This window comes from Urocitellus parryii, chromosome 11, assembly GCF_045843805.1.
Source record: "Urocitellus parryii isolate mUroPar1 chromosome 11, mUroPar1.hap1, whole genome shotgun sequence".
NCBI classification, from domain to species: domain Eukaryota; kingdom Metazoa; phylum Chordata; class Mammalia; order Rodentia; family Sciuridae; genus Urocitellus; species Urocitellus parryii.
In genome coordinates, this window is record NC_135541.1 from 26,904,241 (window position 1) to 26,926,695 (window position 22,455).

The 22,455-nt window shown below is 34.7% G+C and overlaps 1 protein-coding gene across 5 annotated transcripts in view; it reads right to left on the minus strand.

Annotated features, from left to right (window-relative positions):
• Nucleotides 1–22,455, minus strand: part of Foxj3 (forkhead box J3) — a 113,381-nt gene that overhangs the window by 50,262 nt on the left and 40,664 nt on the right. For all 5 annotated transcript variants that reach the window (XM_026410387.2, XM_026410389.2, XM_026410386.2 and 2 more), the window contains exon 4: nt 13,191–13,265. In XM_026410387.2, coding sequence (XP_026266172.1) covers nt 13,191–13,265 — 75 coding nt within the window. The remainder of the gene's footprint in view (nt 1–13,190; nt 13,266–22,455) is intronic.

Consider the following 22,455-nt stretch of genomic DNA (forward strand, 5'->3'; position numbering starts at 1 on the left):
ACAGATTTGTTTCCATATTTTTATAATTATTCATATTTTTAATCTTATATGTTTGGGGATATATCCTTAAAAATATTATTTTGAAAAGGGGTCCACATGCTTGACCACATCTGTCATCAGAGCCAAGGCATAAACAAATGTTAAAGAACTCTCTGGTACTAAAGTCTTAAGACCTATGAAAGAAGAGAAGACACTATGAAAACTATTCATGTGACTAGGTTAAAGAAAGACATAATAAGAGATGAATAAAGAAAATTAAAATTTATTTTTTAACTCTTATTACAACTAGATAACACTATAAGGGAGTAGTGCTAAGAAGTACTTTATAATCAATTGTCCTTACCTCTCACCCTACTGATCAAAGAAAAGATTAGAATAAAAAGAAGCAAAGTGACATTTGAGCTAGGCATTAAAAAATGAGACAATGGGGCTGGGGTTGTGGCTCAGTGGCACATCACTTGCCTAGCACATGTGAGGCACTAGGTTCAATCCTCAGCACCATAGTAACAAATAAAATAAAGGCTTTCTGTCCATCTACAACTACAACTTTTTTTTTTTTTTTTTTAAATGAGAGGATAGAAAGGAAGGCTTTTTAGACATAGAAAAGAGTATGGGCAAAACATGGAGACATAAACCTGCATCATAAAAGCAGAAAACATGGTGAACTGTAGTTTAAATATAAAGTTTAGGGACATGGAGCTGAGGGTTGGAGTTAAAAATGGGGCAGCAGACACAGATTTGTGTTTTTACTTGTGTGCCATATCTTAAGACAGCACTGCAGAAGGTGACCAGCTGGAAGTGACAGAGTAACCCAAATTACATATCATTAAAAATTTTTTTAAAAATTTCATTTCTGTAATTACTTTGTTTTCATATAAAAATCCAGAATCTCAAAAGATCAATGATGATGTAAAGAATCAGATGGAAGACTGAATTAGGTTCATGAGGTGCCTAAAACACTCCACATAGAACAGTGCAGTTCTTTTTTTTTTTTTTAAACATTTTTAGTTGCAGATGGCCATAATAGCTTCATTTTATTTATTTATATACTGATGTAGTGCTGAGGATAGAACCCAGTGCCTCACACATGCTAGGCAGGTACTCTAACACTGAGCCACAAACCTAGCACAGGACAGATTTTAATACTTTCTTATTATAAAAACCCATAGGAAAACAGTCTTTTGGGTTGTCTCACATCCAAACTGGTCAGGGATCACCCAGAAGCACTAACACTAGAGCATCAAAGTAACTGGCTGAATATGTTTTACCAACTATCTATGAACAAACACAAAAGTCCCAAATGGAAATTCCAGAATTAAAACATCTAATAATTTAAATAAAAACTCCACTAGATTTACTTAACAATACACTGGACAGAGTCAAAGGGTCAGAGATATTATAGATGAGTAGAAATTAACCAATCTGAAGAATAAGAGGAGAAAAATGAATAAAGCTTCAGGAAATTGTGAAACAATATCAAAGTTTATCAAACTGAACGTTAAAAGGAAAGAAGGAAAAAATGTGCGGAAATAAATTTTAAAGAAATAAATAATAATAATAATAATAATAATAATAATAATAATAATAATAATTTGGACTGAAATACTCCAAATTTGATGAAAACCTTTTCTTATGGATTGTAGAAGCTTGGCAAACCTCAAGCAAAAATAAATGTGAAAAAAACTACACTGAAGCACAAAATAGTCAAAATTGCAAAGATCTAAAGATAAAGGAAAAAAACCTGAAAGCCAATGAAAGAAGGGGGTAGAATGTAGGAGAGACACATTATGTAGGGAACAAAATATAAATGATAGCTAAAATACTGGATGCCAAGGACAATGGAACATCTTCAAAGTCCCCAAGGTAGAACACCCTGCAAACCCAGAATTTCATATTCAGAAAAAGTACCCTGAGGGTACTTCAGATAAACAAAAGCCCACAAACTTGTTACCTAAAAACCTACACGGAAAGAAATGTCAAAAGATAATAGGTTAAAGGAAAAAGATATCAGATGGAAACTTGGATTACAGGAAAGAATATCAGAAAAGGTAAATAACAAAGATTGCCTTCAAAGTAACTTCCTTAAAAGACAAGCAAATAAAACAAATCCTAAGGTGGGATTTATGAGGTAAGTAGAAGCATAAAATACCATAACTGAAAAAGGGAGGGGGGACAAATAAATGGTATTAAAATGGAATTAAATTGTTGTAAGAGTATTAACTTATAAAATAGATAGCAAGAGATAAACACTAAATGATATGAAATGGAAGGTGGTATATTATCTTTAAGTAGATTGTCAAGTGCCATAATGACTACTAACAAAATGTCCATAAAAAAAAAAAAAAAAAGCACAGCTAGGTGGGACTGCAAATTGATGCAGCCAATATGGAAAGGAGTATGGAGATTCCTTGGAAAACTGGAAATGGAACCATCATTTGACCCAGCTATCCCATTCCTTAGTCTATACTCAAAGAACTTAAAAACATGATACTACAGGGACACAGCCACATCCATGTTTACAGCAGCACAATTACAATAAACTGTGGAACCAACCTAGATGGCCTTCAGTTGATGAATGGATAACGAAAATGTGGTATATATACACAATGGAATACTATTCAGCATTAAAAGAGAATAAAATCATGGTATTTGCAGGTAAATGGATGGAGTTGGAAAATATAATGCTAAGAGAAGTTATCCAACCCCCCAAAAAAACAAATACCAAATGTCTTTTTTGATAAGGATGCTGATTCATAATGGGGTTGGGGTGGGGAGCATAGGTGGATTAGATAAACTCTAGATAGAACAAAGGGGAACAAGGGGAAGTGGAGGTGGACATGGGGGTAGGAAAGACAGTGGAATGAGATGAACATCATTACCCTGTAAGTACATGTATGAAGACATGAATGGTGTGACTCTATTTTGTATACAACCAGGGATTTGAAAAATTGTGCTCTATATGTATAATAATATTATGTGTTTCTGCTGACACACATAATAAACTAGAATTTAAAAAATATATATACCAAAAAAACCAAAAAAACAGCACGGCTAAAACCTTAATAGAGGAACTGGGTGCACAGTGGCACATACCTGTAATCCCAGCAACTCAGGAAGCTGAGGCAAGAGAATCACAAGTTTGAGATCAGCCTCAGAAACTTAGCAAGACCCTCAGCAACTTAGTGAGGCTCGGTCTCAAAATAAAAATAAAAACGTCTGAGGATGTAGCTCAGTGATAAAGTGGCCCTAGGTTAAATCTCCAATAACCCCCTAAAAAAGAAGTCAATAGAGGAAATAAAATACTATATTCTTTGATTAACCCCAAAGATTGCAGGAATGAAGCAACACAGAAATATAATAAAATAAATACCCATCATATCACATATAGAGTCTAAGCATCCTAGTTAAAAGGCAAATTGTTGGATAATTTAAAAAGCAAGAACCAGTGACTATTTAAAGACTGAAAAAAGACCAAAAAAAGAAAAATGAAGTAGTATAGAAAACTAGAATGGATAAATTAGTAGCAGACAAATTAAGCTCTAAGAAAAGCAGTTTTAGAAAATAAGGAAAGGGGCTGAAGGTGTACAGCTCAGTGAAGAGTGTTTGCTGAGCATGTTCAAGGCAATGAGTTGGAGCACCAGCACCACACTAAAAAGAAAAAAGTTAAGGAAACATTTCATAAAGAGAAAAAAACAATTCAACAGAGATTAAATAAATCATATACAAATATTAATTTGAAGTGGACTGCAGACTTAAATGTAAAATATAAAAAATTTCATGACTTTGATTTCCTGAACAACATACCAAAGTCAAGTAACCAGTAAATTAAAACTGATATATTAGATTTTCTCAAAATTTTGTACTCTTTAAGACACTACTAGAAAAAGTAAAAAGGCAAACAAGTCTGAGAAAACGTTTACAAAACATAAATCTAAGAAAGACTTAGAATATCCTACAACTTAGTAATGACACCAAATTTTGTTGTTATTGTTGTAGTGGCGATGGTGGTGGTGCTGGGGATTGAACTGAGGGCCTAGTGCATGTGAGACATGTGAGACAAGCACTCTACCAACTGAGCTATATCTTCAGTCCACCAAAAAAATTTTTAAAGCAAAAGACTTTTAAAACAACCTTCAGAAAAGAAGATACACAAATGGCTAGTAAGCACATGAAATCAATAGTCATTTCATTAGGAAAATCATTCTACTTGGTAACCAGTAGAATGGCTAAAGTTAAAACAATAGTTAAACTACTGGCCAGGATGTAGCAAAATTGAACTCTCCTGTATTGCTACTGAGAATGTTAAAATGGATGTTTAGTTTCTTATAAACTTAATCCTCCACCCATCCTCTGACCCAGCAATTCTTCTATTATTCAAGAGAACTAAAAGCATATGCCCATAGAAAACATAGAATTTCCTAATAGTGTTTTAAATTATTTTTTTAGTTGTCAATGGATATTTATTTCACTTATTTACTCCTGGTGCTTTGAATTGAACCCCATGCCTCACACATTCAAGGCAAGCACTCTACCAGCCCCTAAAAGCGACAACTCCAGCCCCTAAAAGTTTTTTCAAAACAGCCCCTAAATGAAAACACCCCAAATATCCAATACATAAATGGATACACAAATTGGGGTACATAAATACCATACTTAATAATAAAAAACGGTATATGAAACAGCACCATAGACATTGTGCTGAGTGAAAAGGGCATGTATATACTGAATTGTTCTATTTATAGAAATTTTACTATATAAAGTTTATGAGAACTTACATAAAAAAAAAGATCTATTACAGATTCAAAGATCATGATCTAAAACTGGAATCTGACCACATATTTGAGGATCAAGATAATGCATGTGAAAGAGTTCTAAATTCTATAAGGCAATATTAGAATGTAGGCATTATTTAATTCATGCCAAAAATTCTGGTACAGAAAGTAAATGTCCTCCTAAAAGGGTGAAATGCAATGGCTTAGTCTATAAAGTCCCTAAAATCACTAATTGAAATTCTACACCTTTGTCTACATATTAAAAACAACAACAAAAAAAACACTGCAAATTTCAAGATGCCCTAATACAAAGGTTATTTCTAGAGAGAGAGTGAACCTGAACTGAAAACAGAGTAGCAATTTTATTAGGGAAAAAAAAAAAAATCAAACAAATAATACATATGATCCATAAACTTGAAGAAAATTAAGGTAATGAGATACAGAAAATGTACTGGAAATGAAGACATGACAAAGACCAACAACAGACTTAAATGCTTTTATTCTCTTTACAAAATATTTATTACTTCAAATAAAGTCCATTTTTATTATTCTAATACTTTATATATGGTTGAAATTTTATGTCAACTCAAGGTACCCTGGTTTCTCACATACTAATTGACCTTTCTTTAACAAGCCTTGGTCTGATTATAGCCTAATAAAAATGCTTTTATTTGCTTAAATATAAATAAACCCAAGCTAATATTAACTTCTTGGAGAGTACTCCCTATAAAAGCAGCTAGCCATTCTAATTGGTTATTTCTATGAATTTTATGTTTTAACCCCTATTTCTCCCAGTGTTCCAGATACCATATTTGTCCAATATCCTATTTAAAGATCTATTTTCATTCTTAATGATAATAAAGGATATATAAGCTCTAGATTATGATTTCCCTCCTATTCCTCACACCTAAATATATATGTGTCAATTTCATTGAAATATTTGCAAAACTGAAAACATGGACTTAAAGGGCTAACTAAACCCACTGAAAGAAAGTGGGCATTCATAATGCTCATTGATAACAGTATCAGATCCTGTTGCTTTATATTGTTTTTTTCTCTCTCTCCCAGTTTATATTTGGCAATCCAAATTCAAAGGTTTGTTTGCTTTGCTTACCCTCAACATCTTAGGATGCTCTTCTGAATTTGTATGCCCCTTATATAAGGCAACCCATACATTCCAGTTTCAGTTCTGGCTTACACATGTTGCCTAAGCATAATTCGTTATCTAAGCATAATTAAGGATAACATGATCTTTCAATCTTAGAAGCTTCTACTCTGGGCAGCAAGTTAAATAGCCACTTTATTCAGACCACAAAAACAGGTGGTTAATGATCAAACACAGCAGGTACTTTGTCAAAGCAGGCTGCTTGGATGAACTAGTTGGCTGAATTAATATATGAATGACTATACCAGTGCCAGCTCAGGTCCCTGGGATGCTCTTTTTGAACAAATCTGGGTTTTTATTACTATAAAATACATTGATTATCAAGTTAAGCTAAGTGTTGCCTATGAGAGACAGTTAAGGAATTTACTCCTAATCAATGGATTTTTAACTGTAATTAGCATATTGACTATAAAACATTTAATCAATAATAAATGGTTTCTCTAAATGTTAAGGATATTTTTTAAAGTATGTCCTATTAAGTGATCAATAATTAGTCATAATTTGATTTAAATCATCACTACCTTATTTAACATAATCCTTTTAGAAAATTTTTTGAAGTTGAACATAAGGTTTTAAATTATAATGGATTTTTAAGAGATAATAAATCTATCATTAATCATCTATCACGATCCACCCACAAAGCAATTTAATATGAATTATTACCTTAAGTTGTATGTCAATATTTGTAAAATTAGTTACTGAGTCTAAGTCTAAGAACTTGATGGGCAAATGAACTTATGACAGCAACAATCCACATGTCCCTCAAATGGTGATTAAACTGTGGTAAATACAAATGATGGAATATATGCAATAAAAGGGGACAAACTGCTTATCTCCATAACACTCATTTATCTCAAAATGCATTTTGCTAAATCAAAGAAGTCAGACTCAAAAAAGGGTACCTAATCCCATTTACATGAATTCTGGAAAAGGCAAAACTCCATGGACAAAGAACAGATATTTGCCAGGGCCTAGCAAAATGAAGGAGCTGACCACCAAAGGACAATATAGAGCACTTTTACGTAACTTGATCATAATGATGGTTATGTAAGTTTGTTAAAAACAACTGGAATTACACACCCAAGAGTGAATTTTAATATTTTAAAATTAATTTTAGGGGGGCTGGGGATGTGGCTCAAGTGGTAGCGCGCTTGCCTGGCATGTGTGCGACCCGGGTTCGATCCTCAGCACCACACACCAACAAAGATGTTGTGTCCGCCGAGAACTAAAAATTAAATATTAAAAATTCTCTCTCTCTCTCTCTCTCTCTCTCTCTCTCTCTCTCTCTCTCCCCTCTCTCTCTCTCTCTCTCTCTCCCCTCTCTTTAAAAAAAAAATAATTTTAGGGTTAAACATAAAGAAGTAGATTAGATCTAGAAGGGGGGGGGGAGGACAACAACAAAATGTTCTCTTACACCCTTCAGAAGAGAACAGAAAACAGTGTCTATACAGCTATGACTAGACTGCTGACCAGCAGTGCAACATCAGGGGCCTCAGCCAGCACTTCTTTCTGCTTATGTCTCTAAATCTAGCCCTCATCTCCATCTAACTCAACCTTTCAAACCTTCTGAATACCTATGGTCACCCTTGTTTTTTAACCCTGGTTCGTATAATGACATTACATTCAAAGTCCATTTCTGCCTTAATATGCACTCACTGGTACCAATCCATTTCCTTTCTTGAACCTCAAATTATATTAATCCCTTAATTCCTGATTCTATCCTGACTTTGTTCTGACAACTAACCTGATCATGTTCTCTTCCCAGTCTTCAACTGGGGTTCTCATGTACGATGAGTTTAAAACCAGCAAGGCCAGCAATTTCATCTATTCAAATCCTTCAGAAGTTGCAAACTCTAAAGCCTCACTTAGAAACCCATACCCATGTTTTCTCATCCCCAAAATGTGATGTCCTTATTTTTGTACAATCAAGCTCTTATTTACCCTTAAGCCCTCTTTCTTGTTCAGTTTTGTACAAAAACATAGATAAGCAGTCAACTTTTTTTTTTTTTTTTTTTTTTTTGCGAGGGGAGGGGAGGTACAGGGATTGAACTCAGGGGCACTCAACCACAGAGTCACATTCCTGGCTTTATTTTTTTTGTATTTTATTTAAACAATCTCGCTAAATTGCTTAGGGCCTCACTAATTTGCTGAGGCTCGCTTTGAACTCACAATGCTCCTGCCTCAGCCTCCTGAGCTGCTGGGATTATAGGCATACACCATGGTGCCCAGCAGCAGTCGACTTCTTCCTCATAAAAATCAGCCATTTACTCTAGTATTAAAATTACACTCTTTTTTTTTTTTTTTTTTTTAAAGAGAGAGTGAGAGAGGAGAGAGTGAGAGAGGAGAGAGAGAGAGAATTTTTAATATTTATTTTTTAGTTCTCGGCGGACACAACATCTTTGTTGGTATGTGGTGCTGAGGATCGAACCCGGGCCGCACGCATGCCAGGCAAGCGCGCTACCGCTGAGCCACATCTCCAGCCCTAAAATTACACTCTTATCTTCCTTCTTCAGGATAAATACCTATGATTCCTTGCAACACTCTTCAGTACCTAACATTATATTTTATGTTTTGTCAAATCTCTCCAATTTCTCTTTTCTACATCTTTTAATTCTTTCTTTCTTTTTTGAGGGTAGGTAGGGATACTCCCAGGGGCACTTAATCACAGAGCTACATTTCCAGCCCCCCCCCCCCTCTCTCTCTCTATATATATATATATAAATTTTTTTTTTTTTTTTGAGACAGGGTCTTACTAAGTTGCTGAAGCTGGCTTTGAACTTGTGATCTTCCTGTCTCACTGGGATTATAGACAGGCATGCATTACCATGCCCAGTCTTTCATTAGCTCAAGTGCTCCTCCTGCCCCAGCTCCCAAGTAGCTGGGACTACAAGCATGAACCATAATGTTCCCTTCACCTTTTTAAAATAAAGTGATCCAAATATGATATCAGTGAATAATAGATAATTTGTAAATAAGTATAGTACAATACTATATACCTAAAAAGAATCTCTTTTGCAAAGAAATCAATGAATCAACTATAAGGTTGGAGGATAGAGAATCAATCAAACAAAAAAACCACGATCTCAAAATCTCGAAACTTTCGAGTTACTTCTCTGCCAGTATGTTTGTGTCCTCACAAACCAAAAAACACCAATTTTCAATTACTTCACCTTTATAATCTCCCATTCCCAGACAAGAAAGAACTCCCCCCTTCAGCACCAACCCCCACAACAAAGGCAGAGGGACTTTCGTTACTATGAATTAATTGTAGTTATCTCCCCAAGATTGGAAAGTTTTTTTTTTTGGGGGGGGGGGGGGTAGACAGACACAGTATTTTTTATTTTCATATTAAGGATAGAACTCAGTGCCTCATATGAGCTAAGCAAGTGCTCCAACACTCAGCTACACCCCCAGCCCTCAACAGGCAGTCTTTAAAAAAAAGGTCTTACTATCTTCTCACTGTTGACAATTACTTAATACAACTGTTGAAACTACTTCCTTTAGTTCAAAAATATATATATCATTTTTCTCAACTGAATAAAAGGGAACAAGGTTACGAAAAATTAAGCTGGGAAGGAGAGAAAGAACTCTTCTTTTAAACTAAATTTCGCTAATGATTTGTTTTTCCATAATGTGGGCAAAATATTTACCTTTAAGATAATTAAGAAGCATAATTCTGAATTAAAGAATAACACCCCTTCCCCCAAAAAAATTCAGAGAAAACAGAACTAATGAGAAGAGGAGATAAGACATTTAAAACAGAGACAGATTGTAGGATATTTACTTAGGGAGAAAAGAGTTGTAATCAATGGGAGAAGAAATAAATAAATCTGTCCCTCAAACTCAGAAGTCATGGACGCAAAATATAATTTAATTTTGTGTTTCTTGTTTAAAAAAAAAGCAATAATATGGCTACTTGAAATAAGTTTCAAAGAATAGAGAAAAATGGATTTAAGATCATCAATGTACATGAAAGGGTACCAAATATAAAGCAAAATTTTATAATAAAACCTTCTTTCATGAAAAATTGAGCAAGGAAAAAGTAGCCATATAAAAGCTTCTATAATTCAACAATATACTTCAAGTTTACGTTGGTTTTTATACCTCTCTCATAAAACAACGAACAGGAAGCTATACCATAAAAATAAAGGGAAGAAGATGCTATGAGTTACTTCTACCTCTTGGACCTACTGGGATCATGGCTGCATCAGGAAAAATCCTAAGAGGTTAAAGTCCACCCCATACCCAAGATCAAACTCTACTCCCACCCCACCTTGGCTCAATGGTTTTCTCCCACTGTGGTGAGGATGGTTTTGGAAAAGCTCCTCAAATGCCAGGAAACACTGTAAATACAAAAAGAAAAAACAATTCATAAGTACCAAAACTTAACTAACATTTTGGTCTCTCTCACAGGGAAGATTGGTATAATGGAAAAAGTACTAGTCTACAAAGAAATCAAGCTCTGGCTGTAATTCCGGGTGATTTGGGGGTCAGGGTGAAGGATCCAGGATACACATTGTTTTTGATGTTACTAAACTGGTAATATAAGCCAGAAACTGTTGATGCATCTCTGTCACTAACTGAGTAGGAAAAGGAAGTCATCAGAGAAGTTAGCAGAACTAAAGGATACAAAGAGATATTTCTGATAAAATAACTTCAGAACCCGGTCCCAGTTCTTCCCGAAGTATTTTTCCATCTAAGGTAGTCTATATTGGGTTTCTATGACTGGCAAGTAAGTCTGATCAGTACACCTGGGTCCTAATTCCACAGTGAACCTCAGCAAGAACCCATCTTCTGGCCTTTGTTTCCACTTTCATAAAGCTTTCAATGCATTTGAAAAGCACTAAAACTTTTTTTTCTTTTGAAATGAAATCTCATTGAGATATAAAAAATAAGTCAGGCATGGTGGAGCACATCTACAATCCCAGCTACTTGGGAGATTGAAGCAGGAGGATTGGAAGTTCAAAGCCAGCCTCAGCAACTCAGTGAAGCCCTAAGCAATTTAGTGAGTCCCGGTCTCAAACTAAAAAAGGGCTAAGGATGTAGCTAAGTGATTTAGTACCCCTGGGTTCAATCCCTGGTACCAGAAAAATGACTATACTCATATGAATATATTTTATGCATTTTTAAATAGCAAATTCACATCTATTTCTGACCAAAATCAACAAGAACAATGACTAAATACTCCTCACTTTGAGACCAAAAATAAGTGACTCTCGTACTATAAATGTACATTGTAGACCAAAAATGATATTCACTCATTAAGACCAGAATCAATGAGAACAAGGCTGTTTTGATATATCAAAACTTTAAAATCAAAGACTAATGGCAAAAACTCATGATACAATTTATTTTTATATTTGTTTTAGCTGCACATTATTGAGATAATCCTAATTCCAGAAGAATAGTTTCAAAGAATAACATATTTCCACATCTGCCTTATCCTGTGACACTATTTAATTAAAAATGGAGAAAAACTTTAACTTTTGAACAAAAGAAAATCAGCCTGATGGCACAAATTTTCTAAAAACTCTTGAACTGGTTAAAATTTAGTAAATAATATAGTTAACATTCATGTGTTGGTTTTTAATTAATTTAAAAATCAAACTAAAATCAAATGTTTATGAATCTACTTAGTGCTTTCATAGATTTCTAATAAAATAAATCTTTGATTTTTTAAAAATATTTTTTAATCTAATTCATATACACTGTCTACAGAAAATTACAATGTAAGATATAAGAAATTAATGGATTTTTTAAATAATGTCTATTTAAAGTAAAGAAAAATTTCACCACCAATTCATATTCACAATCTTAAGAGAGTTATGAGTATGGACAAAACTTGAGACTATTACAGTAATAATCTATTCAATCTTAATGAAAACTATTTGATAGAACAGATCACTGAAAGTGCTGTAAAATGTTTATTACATAGAAGTGACAATATTAAGACAGAAATGAATACCTCTCCATCTCTAACTGTTAAGAAGCTAACAGTCTAGCACAAAATACAATTTATATATTCAACAAGGGTGTCTCCTCAGTGCTGCCAGTCACTGTGCAAGCAACTAGGGCTAAACAATGAACCAGATACACGTGATCCTACACCCTCATAAATTTAGTATTTAACCTATAAGTATTTGATAACTAATGAACAATTTGGAAAAAGAAAGGTGGGGGTGAGGAAAGAAACTATATGATTAATTAACATTTTTGAAAGACTGTTGGCTACTATGTGAAAGTTACTATAAATTGGAGACAGTAAGCTCCAAATTAGATAAGTTAGGACAATGATAATGGCAATGATGATGACCTTAACAGGAACATAAAAGAGGGAGCAACAAACTCAGTTGAAGTATAAGGAAACAAAAAAATATTTCACAGAAGTAATGTTACAGCTCAATCCTGAAAGACAAGGAGTAGAATAAATAAAGGCAAAGATGCAGTGAAACCAAATAATAAACATGTCTGGGAAACTTCAAGACGTTCCTCACAGTGAATCTTGAATGAGGTGAATCACAGCTGCAATGATAGATTAAGAAAAAGACAGTAAAGGCTATATTATAACAAAGGAAGTATACCACCTCTAGGACATGGATGAGTAAGTAGTGTGCTTATGTAACCAGCCTTACATTTTAGAAACAATTCTTTCAGGGACAATTAGCCTCAAAAAAAATACAAGCAGCCTAGCCTTGTGCCACCAGTTACTGCGCCAGCAACTAGAGCTAATCAATGAACAAGATACACATGATACATCTTGCCAATAGGTATGCCATCTCAAAATTCTAACCTAGTAATTTATCTTGACAACCAATATGATCCAAACAAGTACTCTGAGCTTAAGAAACCAAACAAATTTAGTCCACATAGTATGACATGGCTAAAGACAACAAAAAGGGAAGTCTCTGTAGATAAACTCTCAAAATGTAATTTTATAATAAGTCTTCCAACTTTAAAATAAAGTTGTTTCTCTGTTAGCACCACATTTCCTTAGTTGCTCTACATTATCTTCTTAACTCTGCCTACCTCCAATTTTTAACATTCTATTTTTATGAGCTAGGGTTGTGGCACAGAGGTAGAGCACCACCTAGTATGTTTGAGGCACTAGATTCAATCCTAAGCACCACATAAAAGATAAATAAATAAAGGTACTGTGTCCACCTACAACAAAAAATATTTTTTTAAAAAATTACATTTTTAGAGTTTTGTCTGCTCCACTTTTATATGCTTCATTTCACCAAAATAAATCCTACCTTTCCGGGGTCATCCTTTGAACGAGGCACTTTAAGGAAACATTTGTTCAGTGACAGATTATGTCGTATGGAATTCTGAAATTAAAGAAGAAAAGTCATTGGGTTATGGAATCCAAAACATAAAACCTATCTGTAAAAACAGAATCAGAAACCTAAATATCCCTATGCATTGTAATACAATTACAAATGGTATAAAACTTTTATAATAGGCTTCAAATTAAACCTAACTTTCCAATACAAATAATACAAAGGGAAATAGTTATTAGAAAAGACATTTTCTAGTGGACTCCATAACAATGTAACATATGTAGTACTGTAAATGTTTAAGACCTTTTTAATAATGCAAGAATAAGCCTGTGATGTAATGTTAGGTGCCAAATATAAAACTACATGTCACAGCTTTAATCATATTTTTCAATTTATGTATTTATTCTGGAAAAAAATCAGAATGCAAATGATATAAATTATTCTACAATGAATTTTAGGTGATAATTATTTTCTTATTTTTTACTTTCTTATAAGGTACAAATGGTCTATAAGGCACAGATATTAGCATTTATAAATTAATTTTTTAAAATGTAATTAATGGATTTAATTAATGTATTTAGTTAATTTAAAATTTAATTAATTAATTTAATTAATCTATTTTTTAGAATGTAAGGACTAGGAGTGTAGGAGGGTGCTTGCCTAGCTCGCATAAGGCCCTGGATTCAATCCCAAGGGGGGAAAAAAGTTTTTAAAATTCCACTGCTCTATTACAAAAGCATACAGAAGTCAATTCGGAGCCAGATGCAGTGGTGCACACCTGTAATCCCAGCAGCTGAGGAGGCTGAGGATCACGAGTTCAAAGCCAGCCAGGCAAAAGCAAGGTGCTAAGCAACTCAGTGAGACCCTGTTTACAAATAAAATATAAAATAGGGCTAGGATGTGACTCACCTGAGTTCAATCCCCATACCCCCCACCCCCCCAAAAAAGTCAATTTGATTCTCACTATATCTGTAATGGGAAAAAACACATGGAAAGAGATGGCTACAAAGGACTAGAAAGAACATCTAGGATCCTCGATGTAGCAGGGAAGAATAAACCTGGGTGGTAGGAAGATGCCTTTGGAGACCTAGTGAGTCTGTGAAACACGAAATTTATTCATGAGTAAGTGGGATTATACCATAATTCTCACAGAAAATACCCCTAAAGTTCTTTTCTTCTCAATTAAATGCAACAAAATCCATTCCCCGATAATGTTGTTACCAAATGACCACATATTTGGTGAAGACAGGCCCCAACTGTATTTAACCACTGCTTAGAATGGTACCTTCTGGGGTCATTTTCTGGCATAATCTCACAGGGGTGAGTTAAAAGTTTTAAAAGAGGTACAGAGAATATAAATTCAAGCCTACAGTATTGCCAAAATAGAAATTTAAAATTTATGAATGGGAATTCTACCTCTGCTTGGTATATAAGCAGCTACAAATGATGCTCCCTCACAAAAAAATGAGAAACACTGGGTAAATTGAAAAATCACACAGGTTGTAAGGCAACTAAGCAAACAACATTCCTAAAAGAGACAAGGCTATTCAAGGAAGAAGTGGACGTGCAAACTGCCTCAACTTTGGCAAGGTGTGGGAAAAAGATCTGGTCACCATTAAGTAGGTAACAAGAAATTAGTTAAAATTTTAAAGGCCAACCACGGGCTAGTGAGTTAGTTTAGAACAAGGGCTCAAGTCAAAGAATTTCCACCCACTCTTAAACTTTTCTCCTTAAGCCTTTACCATGTGCTCCTTAGAAACATTAGGGTAGGATAAGAGACTGGAAAACATCTTCCTTAGTGGCACAACTAGCAAGGAGGTGACTGAAGATAGCAAAATAGTGAGGGATAGGGGAGCTACAAAGCCCACCAACCTTGCATATATTTTTACAGAGAAAAAAAAAATCTAAAATCTAAGTTTGAAGTAGAAGCAGCAAAATCTCTCAACCACAGGACTCTGGCAAAAATTCATTACTTCTCAGGGGAAAATAGAAACAAAACACTTTTGTCTCTAGAGAGGAATAGGAAACCCAAGATACACACAAAGATCTACTGGTACTGGAGGAAAGCCTTTCTGTGGAGGTGATATAGAAACTACTTGGGCTCAGCATTCTATATTAACACCATGCAAAAGGTCTGCTGCAAGTGGGGAAGTGGAAGACACTCCCATTCAAAAGCAACTACAAATACAAGGTTAGTTTGGCTGAGGGAAAGAAGCACTGAAAAAGTCCTACCCCCAAGTTCAAGAGCCTACGTATGATTGAGGCTGGACCAACAAAACAGAGAAAAACCCTCACCTCTTACCAAAAAAAAAAACAAAAAAAACTTTGCACTGAATACAAACAGCACTCTACTGATAGAACCCCATGTATAACAAGGTAGGGAGAGATGCCAAAGTCCAAAGAGATGGAAAAATGAAAAAATCATATTGCATCCAATGCCCACACTCCAAAAGCGCAAGTAACAGGGACCTACTACTGAAAGAATGCAAAGTGTGCCATATATTAAAGACCACCAACAAAACTCAAATTCAGTTAAACTGTGGACAGACTGACTTGACCCCCACTGAAACATATAAAACCCCTGAGAAGGGCTGGGGTTGTGGCTCAACAGTAGAGTGCTCATCTAGCATGTGCGAGGCCCTGGGTTTCATCCTCAGCACACATTAAAAATAAATAAATATATATATATATATATATATATATTTTTTTTTTTTAAAGGCCAGAGAAAAAGATACTTGTCCATTTACAAGTACAAATACTATTTACTTCAAATCTCCACTATTCTTCTAAACATCATGTATCTGGTACAGAGTCAAAAAGTACAAGGCATAGAAAAGCAAGGGGAAACCCCACTATCAAGAGATAAAGCAACCAACAAAACCCAACTGAGAAATAACTCAGGTATTACAACTATCAGACAAAAACTTTAAAATAATCAGGATTAACGTTAAAGGCCAGCAGAAAAAAAACTGGACAACTTGCATAAAGAGATGGGAAATTTCAAAGGAGATGTGAAATTATACGAAAGAGACAAAGATAAATAACAGAAATAAAAAATCCAATCAAAGATAAAGAATTCCAGGCTGGGACTGTAGCTGAGTTACAGTGCTTGCTCAGCAATCCTAGGTTTAATCCACAATACTGCCCCTTCAAAATAATAGTAAAGAATTTTTTTTTTTTGGGGGGGGGGGTTACCGGAGATTGAACTCAAGGCACTCAATCACTGAGCCACATCCCCAGCCCTATTTTGTATTTTATTTAGAGACAGGGTCTCACTGAGTTGCTCAACGCCTCACTGTTGCTGAAACTGGCTTTGAACTTGCAATCCTCCTACCTCAACCTCCTGAGCCACTGGGATTACAGGTGTGTGCCACTGCACCAGCCAATGGAAAAGAATTCTTAAAATGGGTTCATCAGTAAGCTGGACACAACTAGAGAAAGGTTTGGAGAACTTGAAGATAGATCAACAGATGTTATCCAAACTAAAACCAGCCCATACATGCATGCAAAGACTTAAAAAGAGAAAGAATCCTTCAAGAACTGTAAAACAATACATGTAATTCAAATCCCAGAAGGAGAAAGGAAAAAGAGTGAGGCAGAGGAATATCTGAAAAAGTATCAGTGAATAACCTTCCAAAAATAATGCAAGACAACAACTCACACATGCAAGAATTTCAGAAAATACCAAGCAAAATACACTAAAAATCCACACATGTATAACAAGGTAGGGAGAGATGCCAAAGTCCAAAGAGATGGAAAAATAAAAAAATCATACTGCATCCAATGCCCACACTCCAAGCACAAGGTAACAGGAACCTACTACTGAAAGAATGTAAAGTGTGCCATATATTAAAGACCACCAACAAAACTAGAGTTGTAGCTCTGTGGTAGACTTTACCTAGCAAGCACACAGTCCTAGGTTAGAACACCAGCAACACACACAAAAAGGTCAGAAAATAATCCATACCCTTATCTTCATTGTAGTTAAAATGCTAAAAACCAAAATGAAGAAAACATCTTAAAGGCAGTCACAGGAAATAAGATTATGTCATAGAGGAATAAAGACAAGAATTACAGCAGAATTCTCCAGAACAATGGAGTGATATCTTAAAAAATACTCAAAGGAAAAAAAGTATCAATTATATACACAGTAAAAATATCTCTCAAGAATGAAGGCAAATTAAAGACTCTCAGGATAACAAAAGCTTAAAGTACCAGCTTGCTGAAAATGTTATAAGGAAATTCTTGAGCCAAAAGAAATCAATTGGAAACTTAGGTCTATAAAATGAAATGAAGAGTGCCAGAAATGGTAAAAATGAAGGTAAATTTAAAGTACATTTTTATTACTTGTAATGTCTTTAAGACAAATATAATCATTTATTATAGCACACAAAATGTATGTAAAAGTAAAATGTACATCAATGACACAAAGGATGGATCAAAGAGATTGAAAAAATATAGTTCATAAAGTTTAATCCTATTTGAAGGTAGAACATAGTAAGTTAAAGATATTACAAAGGATTCTGCCCCCTCAAAACCCTAAATATTGAAATCTAATTCTAATGTGGTAGTATTTATAGATAGGGCTGGGTGGGGGTAGGCAATGATTAGGTCAATGTTTTCTTCATCAAAGGAATCAGTTATTATAAAAAAAAAAAAGAGTCCCTATAGAGTTTGTTTGCTGCTTGCCCTCTGTGAGATTACAATGAGAAGATTGCCATCTATGAATCAAAAGGTAGGCCCTCACTATGACTAGTTCAATAACTTCAGTCACCAAATCTGGCAGTGCCTGAATCTTTGACTTCCCAGTCACCAGAACTTTTAGAAATAAACTGTTGTTTGTAATCCACCAATCTACGCTTTTTTGTTTTAACAGCCCGAACAAACTAAGACAGGCAGATGTATATAGTAAACTCTAGAGAAATATCCAAAAAGAATTTAAAAAGAGATACAATAATTAAAATAAATGTGAAAATAAAATGGAATCATAAATACTGAATCCAAATCTTAAAGAAGACAGGTGAAAAGAACAAACTGTCAGACAAAATGGAGTTCTTCTATTCATCTTAAAAGTTCAAGATGGAAGTAAAAACAAATCAAATCAATATCATCAGAAAATAAGAACCATTATTTTGTAAATGGTTCAGTGTGAACATCAGGGGAAGAATAAACCTCCCTTTGACCTTTCCACTCTACCAAAAGCTTAAATACTGGAAAATTTCAGGTTTCTGCCCTAGGTCCTTCTTCATTTCTACACTCAATCATCTATAGCCATGGCTTCAATTGAACATCTGCGACATAAAACTCTTAATCTCCAACTCAGATTTTTCTCCTCAGTTCCGAACATATTTTTTCCAATTTTCAAGTAGACATCTCCAGAAACCCCTCAAATTCAACATGTTTAAAACTAAACTTAATCTTAATGACCAATGTGATCTTCTTCAAAGTTACCTCTTCTCAGTTTGAATACATTATTATTCACATAAATGCTCCCATCAGAAACCTGTGAAGCATATATCTTCCTCCTTCCTTACCATTTAAAATAGATCCATCCAAAATCTCATTAATCTCTTAGATCTACTTATTTTACTCCTACTTAATTTACTTCCTAATTGCTGTCCCACTTCCTCTCTCTTCCCCTCTTCTGGCACTAACCACCTTGCAGGCTTTGCAAGGTATTGTATTTTCTTCGAAATACAATTTTGATGCTATTTCCTCACTTAGAACCTTTCAGTGATTTCCCACTGCATTGGATAAAATTCCAAATTCGTAAGCCTCCAAAGACCTTACGTTGTTGTCTTTATCTATCCATTTCAATGTTTGCTCTCATTTTAGGCCTTCCTTAAATTGTTACATCTGCAAAAATTACTGCTCTTCGCCTTATTTCTCCTCTTTAACTAAATGAATCCACTCAATTTTCTACCAGCTCTTGGTCTAAACATCAGTTTCTTCTGGGGAACCCATTCTGACATTGGGAGGCTAGGAAAAATCTCACTGTGATTTCTTCTTCTTCTTCTTCTTCTTTTTTTTTTTTTTTTTTTTTTTTTTTGAGGAAGGTGGTAATAGTGCCATAAACATGCTAGGAAAGCACTTTACCCCAGCTACGCTATGTTATGCCATGCCACACCTTGCCATCCTACTCTATGCTGAGACAGTATCTCACTAAATTGCCCAGGCTGGCCTCAAACTTGTGATTCTCCTGCCTCAAGTCTCCCTAATAGCTGGGATTATAGGCATGTGTTACAACACCCAGCTTGCAATAAACTTTTTTTTAACATCCTGAATTTTTCATCACACTTGCAATAGTTTGTTTAATGAGGTTCATCCTCTATGTTGTATTCTCTGCCAAATGTAAATAGGTTACATGAAATTGGGACCTGCACCACTAAGCCACACCTCTAGTCCCACAAAAACATATTTAGAAAATGAAAACACCCAGAGATGCAAAAGCCAGAATATCTGTACACATACACACACACACACCCATTAAAGATTACTTCAAACCTCACAACTTGGGTAGTCTCTATCTCTAATAGCCCCAAGAAAAGAAGTCAGGAGAGTAGAGATTAGAATGATCAAGGTTAGATTGAAGAAAATTTGCTGAGGCTAAATAATATATATATTTTAAAGACATACTGCTTGGCTTTGAAAATTTCATCTCCAAAAGTAGCTTAGTAAAAAACTGGAGATGCATTTTAATGCAGATTCCTAGGCTTCATTCAAAGCAACTGACTAAAAATCCCTGGAGTTGTGGCCCATGAATCTGAATTTTAAAAGCATTCTAACTGAAATATATTTTAAATTTGGGCTTAAGCTGGTACCTCCAATCCAATCAACCATTATATGTCTACCTATCTCTACTCTCACTGTGAGTGTCCTAGTTCATCCCCCCAAAATTAACATATATACTCCTCTGTTCTATCCTACTATGCACATAAAATAGTTCCAGTATTGCTTCCAACTTTCTAACTTCTTCCTTCCTAACTTCTTTTCTTTTGGGTTACTGGAGGTAAACAATGCCTCTAGTGAAGTACTACTATCAAACACAAATCTGCTAACTTCATTTCTCGATAATTCCTTCTGACCTTAGAATGTCCCGTGAAGGCATATAATCAGAATATTCTGGTCAGCCAGCCACAGAGGCGCACACCTAAAAGCTCAAGAGGAGGCTAAGGCAGGAAGATTGCAAATCAAGACCAGCCTCAGCAACTTAGTGAGGTCCTGTCTCAGAATGAAATTTTAAAAAAAGGTGGGGGGCTAGCAATGTAGTTCAGTGGTAGAACACACCTGGTTCAATCCTAGTACTGAAAAAAGAGAAAAAGAATGCTCTAGTCAAAAGTTTCTTCAATTTTTTTATATCTGATTATGTTATCTGATTATGCTACTAATTTGTTCAGTTTTAGGGTCTCTTTTTCCATCTCTTTTTATTAACATATAAAACATTTAAATAGTTCAAAAGTCAAAATTGTTATTATATTCAAAATCTTATTCCTTTCTCTATTCCTTCCACTTCAGTTGAATCCATTCCCTATATATAATATTTATCACAGTTCTGATTTATATTCCTAAATTTCTTTTACATAACAATGAGCAAGTGTATAATGTATTGTTTCTTCTCTCCTCCAAAGAAAAGTTACACCCCCACACACTACTTTTGTATTTTTTCTTTTAATTACTCCAAACTTCAAAAACTTAATAAGTTAACTTTTCCCAGTTAGGTGAGAAAATTTAAACTCCTTTCCTCCAGTTCAGATTACAGAATCACTCATTATGAAATATTCAAAGAGTTATTTTTAATAATGTAATCTGCCCTACAAAAATGAAACGGAGTTTTAACCAAATATTAAAACTCTTGAGTCCTTTCTAGTGAACATGGAAGTATTTTCTCCTCTAGGTGAACTGACTCTACATTTTTTGAAAGGTGGTGACAGTCACTTTAATCTGTCTCTTACCCTATCTTCAATCAGTATAAACTATTTTCCATTTCCCCTAATCTATCTCCTCCACACCTAAAGAGGAAGTAGTAGGCAGATTATAAGAGTATGAAACTGAGGTCAGACACATTAACGAGAAATATAATCAAACTTTCTATGCTTAATTCCCTAAAATTTAGACCAAGTTATTCAGGTGGCATTCATATATGCATAAGCTTTCAGTATTCTAGCTCATCCTGAAAAGGGTACCCTATAGCCAAGTGTTTCCTATGAGTTCTTTTTTTTTCTTTAAATATTTTTAGCTGCAGGTGGATACAATATTTATTTATTTGTTTATTTATTTATTTAATGTGTGCTGCGAATTGAACCCAGTGCCTCACACATGCTAGGCAAACACTCTACCACTGACCCACAATCCCAGCCCTCCTAAGAATTCTTAAAAATATCCTTCTTCAAACACAGCTCAATTTTCACTTCCCCCAATAGCTTTCTAATAACTGCCCCTTCCTTTTACTCTCACAGCATTTGTTCTTTGTACATTCACTTTAGAGCCTCATCCTACTCCCCATAAACTCTTTTAGTTGTAACCTTCAGTCACATGTAAAATGGATATGTTTATGGCTTACACATAGGTGTGCCCAATTAGTCAACTATTTATAGCACTTACTCCACATTTCTCTTTTAAAGAGCTTTTTATACAGCATCATAATTACATGTGTGTGTGCACGAGCGCACATGTGCATATCTTCTCCATCCAATAAAGTTTATAAACTCCCTTAGCGGCCCTGTGCTAGGCTTCTTAATTCTGCCAAAGCCTTAGAATACTACTTCACAAGAGTACATAGCAAATAAATCCTTTCCAAATTAATGAGTGAAGGATTATAAATTAGCTAGGATTATAAATTAGGGTATTATCTAGATTAGAGATTCCAAATTAGTGGTCCATAGACTCAACACAGACAAGGGACTTATATTTGTACTGCAGAGTACTTAACAAAGAAGGAATTGATTGGGAACATTTGAAAATGGGAAAACCACACACAAAAATACAGATTTATTGTTTTCTTGGGGAGAAGAGAACTGAAATATCTACTTTGTGTCCTAAAGACCACAAGTAACTAGAAAACAGCTGTTCCTTTTACATTAGATATGCACTCTTCAGGTGATAGATTTTTACTTTGTTCATTTATGCCACTTGACTGTTATCTGCAAGCATTTAGGTCAACAACCACTGAAAAAAACCCATGAATCCCTAATGGATGTCTTATTCAAATTTGGGCCATTTCTACTCCCTGGCAATGATG